This window comes from Acanthisitta chloris, unplaced genomic scaffold (assembly GCF_000695815.1).
Source record: "Acanthisitta chloris isolate BGI_N310 unplaced genomic scaffold, ASM69581v1 scaffold36079, whole genome shotgun sequence".
Lineage (NCBI taxonomy): Eukaryota > Metazoa > Chordata > Aves > Passeriformes > Acanthisittidae > Acanthisitta > Acanthisitta chloris.
In genome coordinates, this window is record NW_008691528.1 from 1 (window position 1) to 4258 (window position 4258).

Genomic DNA, 4258 nt, shown 5'->3' on the forward strand with positions numbered 1-4258 from the left:
CAGCGCGACCTGCTGCTCGCAGCGCTGGGCATGAAACTGGGCGCTCGGAAGTCGTCCGTGACAATCTGGCAACCTCTTAAACTCTTTGCTTATTCGCAGTTGACGTCGCTTGTCCGAAGAGCGACTCTGAAAGAAAATGAGCATGTTCCAAAATACGAGAAGGTTCATAATTTCAAGGTAAGGAATCTCCCTACTTATTTCTTTCTCGGGCACGGGGGCTATAGCTTGTGTTTTAAGACGGGTCCAGCATTGCACGGTATTCATAGGTATACAGACTGTGACTTTCTAGGAACTTAAAAGCTGCAATTAAATCTCGTTGCCGGTTAAATCACTTAGGCATCTTTAGAACATACCAGCAGAAAAACGAGGATTTTGTTGCTGGCTGCTTATGTGCGTGTATTTATTTCAATAATATTTGCTGTATCTGGGTTATCTCTTTTATTTTGAATTGGTTTAGACTGAGAGAGATGCTAAAGGAAAGAAAACCTGGCAAAGTTTTCTTTCAATTCAGATGAATGTAGTTCAGTTTTACTTACGATGCTGAAAAATCTCTTCGATCTGTGGTGAGATGATTGAACTGATTTTATCTCAGCTTGTTCCTGGTGAATAGCTTTGGAGGTAAGAAGTGTGTTCTACCGCATCTGGATCGAGCAGATGGTCTGCATTTCCCTCAGTTTCTGGCTTCTCTCCTGTGTCAGTGAATTGAGTGTATGGAAACCAGCATGGCTTATACCGTGGGGCTGTTGGAGCTGCTGGCATGAGTTGTGTTTAAACAAAATTTGCTTAGTCTTCTATGTAGCTTCTAATTATTGTTTTGTTTAAAATAAACGATGCTCATTGGTAAGAGGGCTAGGTGTCAATACAAGATACATGTTTTATGTCTGTGTCTGTAATAAGTGTCCAGTAAGGATTTAGTAATTTAACCTTCTGGCGGTGAAATGCATTTGATGATATTCAGTCTTAATTGTAAGACTAAGCAAATTGATGTCAAACTGAATATGATGGTACACACTTCATATATAGTATCTGAAGCACAAATTTTATCTTTACTGTAAAAAAAACCACTTTTATTTCTTTTAAGAGAAGGGGAGAGATAGTTAATATAACACAGGCATCTGGTGATAGAAGCATTAGTTAAATGTCTCCTATTTTCAGGTTTGATTTCCATCCGCGCGTGGGCGTGTGTGAATGTCCACATGCATGCACATATGTAAATTCACCTATCCACCATCTGATTTTATTGAAACCACCTTCTGGCTTTGGAGTTTAGATAATCACTAAAAGTGGAAATTTCATGCGATCAGGATGTTTTGTTGGATTTGAGTTCTCCCTAAAGCACGAATAGGAAAACCATGTACAAAAAATGGGCTGTAAAAAGTGTTTAATATGAATGCTCAGCATAAAATAATCCTGCTGGCTGTCAGTTAAATGCAGAGCATTTTCTCACAGGCTTCTGCGGTCTTAAAGATCTGCAATGTCTTGCAACTTTCATTTGTTCCTTAGAGTTGGAGGATAATTCTTGCAGATGCCAGCAGATAGTGATTTTCCATGTGCTGTAGTGTATGTGGGATAATACGTATTTAATTTTCTGCACATCTGTATTCCCTAGTCGCTTTCTTTTAGCAGCCCAAAACACATCTGTTATGAAAATAATCTGATAACCTGATTTTCATTTATTTAGGTTTGCTTATTTGTTTTTCTTCCAGAAACTGTTTATGGAGAGTTTGGAAGCTGTGAGTTTTCCAGTCTCTTTCAAAAACAGACTGTATGTCTGCTCCAAGGTCATAGCTACAGCACAAACTTTCCACACATATTGTTTTCTTTATAATGGTTGGACTGTAGTTCCTTTATACATATAGTTGCCGGAAAAATATACCTTGAGAAGTAACTCTTTTCTCGAGTCAGTGGAATGGAGTCACCTTACAGAGATAATTTTTGCTGTAAAAAGGTAGAAAGGGACAAACCCCTTACCCTTTAAAGGGTGTGCTGCATCCAACCTACCCACTAAAGGAATGCTGCTGGTGTTCATGAATTCTAAATGTGGCCACTGTCATACCACAAAAAAACAGACCATGAGCTCTTTATGGTTACTGTGTTATGGATCTAAAATGAATGACCATCATTAGGTCGTGTGCTTCTCCTTTATCATTCCTTGCATTTGTCAATTTTTTCTTCTCACACACAGATGTCATCATTTCACATGTCTGCAGAAGTCTCCTTAGGTTGCCTGTCAAGCAGCAAATGTGCCACCCATGTAGGATGGAAGGAGATGTCAGGCCCAGAGACTTCAACCTAGACTTTTGAAGCAAAACAAGAAAAAACTACCCAGAAATGAAAAAATTATATCTAGTTCAGCTAACCAACAGTGACTGCTGTCCCCAGAGGCTCCGCCAGCAAATAGGACTCCTGCTGCTTTGTAGCTCTGTGGCTAATCTGCTTTTCGCTTTGCAGGCACGAGGCAAGAGATAGGCACCCCTAACCCTTTCCCAGCTGCTTCTTTGATCAGTCACATCGCTAGTCACAGAAATGAAGGGGTCTCAGAAATCCTTTTATACTGGAAATGCTGTAGCATCCTGGCAGAGGGAGAAGAAATGGAGAATCATTAATGCACACCAACAGTGCTGTTGTCTTGGAGAAGGGAAGATGATAGCGGCAGGCAGGCTGGGGTTAGCAAACATCCAAGAGACTTTGCCACAGGCTAGGGAACTGCAGTTCTTTTTCCATCCCTGTACCTTCTGTCTGTGGGGTGGGTAGGTTGGGACACAGGTAGAGTTTGAACCCTTAGATTCTGCTGCCTGCAGCAAAGCTTGGGCAGAGGAACATGGAGCAGTGTAGTGATGGTCCTCACAGGAATGGAGATGCCTAGGGTAGGAGTGAACATGAAAGCTGCTTTTAAATCATCAAGAGGTCTCCTGAATAAATCCATTAATCTCTGCTTTGCTCTAAGGGTTGTTTGAAAGAATAATGTAAACACAGTTTTGCTAGGAGTGCTGACATGGCTGGGTTTTCGAAAGGTGTTTTAGCCTTATTTAAGTCTTCTGGAATGTGAGTTGTCTCCTGCCTGAAGGGACAAGCTGGCTAGTCGGGGTGACAGGAGCTCTGTGGGCAGAGCTAGCCAGTAATGATCTCCAGCTCTGTAATATTCTTCTGACTGGGGAGGTCTGGTCTCTCAAGAGCACATCTCAAATGCAAATACAGAATGGCTGAATTCTCTTAAATTAATCTCCATAAGTAAAGAAAGGGATGATGATTTATAAATGTCAGTTCTGAGTGAGTTTATAATGCCTGTTCCTCAGGATGGGAACTAGGTATTAAAAATATTTTATTTTTAAAGCATATTTGGGCCTTTTCTAATTTATAAAAAGTTTTAAATTAACATTTCTGTGTTCTCCTCTATAAATCTAATAAAAAATATTCATTTTCTATTAATTCAAATATATCAGCTCAAAAAGACTTACCTTGTTTGACACAGGATTTCATTTAGCTCTAATTGAATAATGGGATTTGAAGGTGAGCTAGGACTGCGAGTGCGCTTTGGGTCTGTCTGTTTACATATTTGATTACTTTTGCTTTCCCTTCATTTACCCTGCTTTTCTCAAATCCAGCACATTGAATGAGATCTCCTGTAAAATGTATCATTAGACCAAATCAGGACAGTCACTTCACCATCCTCAGCATTGCAGCACCACCTTCTCTCATGGAAAGGCTTTTTCTTTTCTTCCGTGTTACGGAGAATAAATCTCCCCACACTCTCTGGTACAAATGTATCTGTATGGACATGTGTGTGTGTGATGGATATCAAGCTCATTCTTCCACCCAATGTAGATGAACAAGAGCATCTTCTACTTGGAATCTCTGACAGGCCTGTGGCATGCCCTGTGAAGTGCCAACAAGGAGCATCGCTGAAGTGTTATTTTCTTACAAAAAGAAGCTTTGTCATAGGTGAAAGTTCTGTAGCAGAAGATGTACAAAGTTCTGTAACTTTATAGAAGTGGACACAGTAGATTCATACGTAATTGTTCCCACAAATTTATTCTACACCTGGACCCTACCAGTAAGAACGCTTTTTACTGTCCCTTATTAATATCATACTTGCTTATCTGGTCCTCAAAAATCAGTAACTGTGATAGCTTGTAAATTAAATTAAATTTCTTACCCGGCTGATATCTAATATGTCCACTAACTTTAAGAGTAGGAAGCAGCTGGGTACCTCCTGGCAGGCAGGTGAGGGAATAACAGCAGGAACCACAAATTTCAG

The 4258-nt window shown here is 40.2% G+C and overlaps 1 protein-coding gene across 2 annotated transcripts in view; it reads left to right on the top strand.

Moving 5' to 3' along the window:
- The first annotated feature begins 6 nt into the window (after positions 1–6).
- Positions 7–4258, top strand: part of CHN1 (chimerin 1) — a 29949-nt gene continuing 25697 nt past the window's right edge. For both annotated transcript variants that reach the window (XM_009082263.1, XM_009082262.1), the window contains exon 1: positions 7–177. In XM_009082263.1, the coding sequence (XP_009080511.1) occupies positions 31–177 (147 nt within the window). In that variant the 5' untranslated portion in view covers positions 7–30. The remainder of the gene's footprint in view (positions 178–4258) is intronic.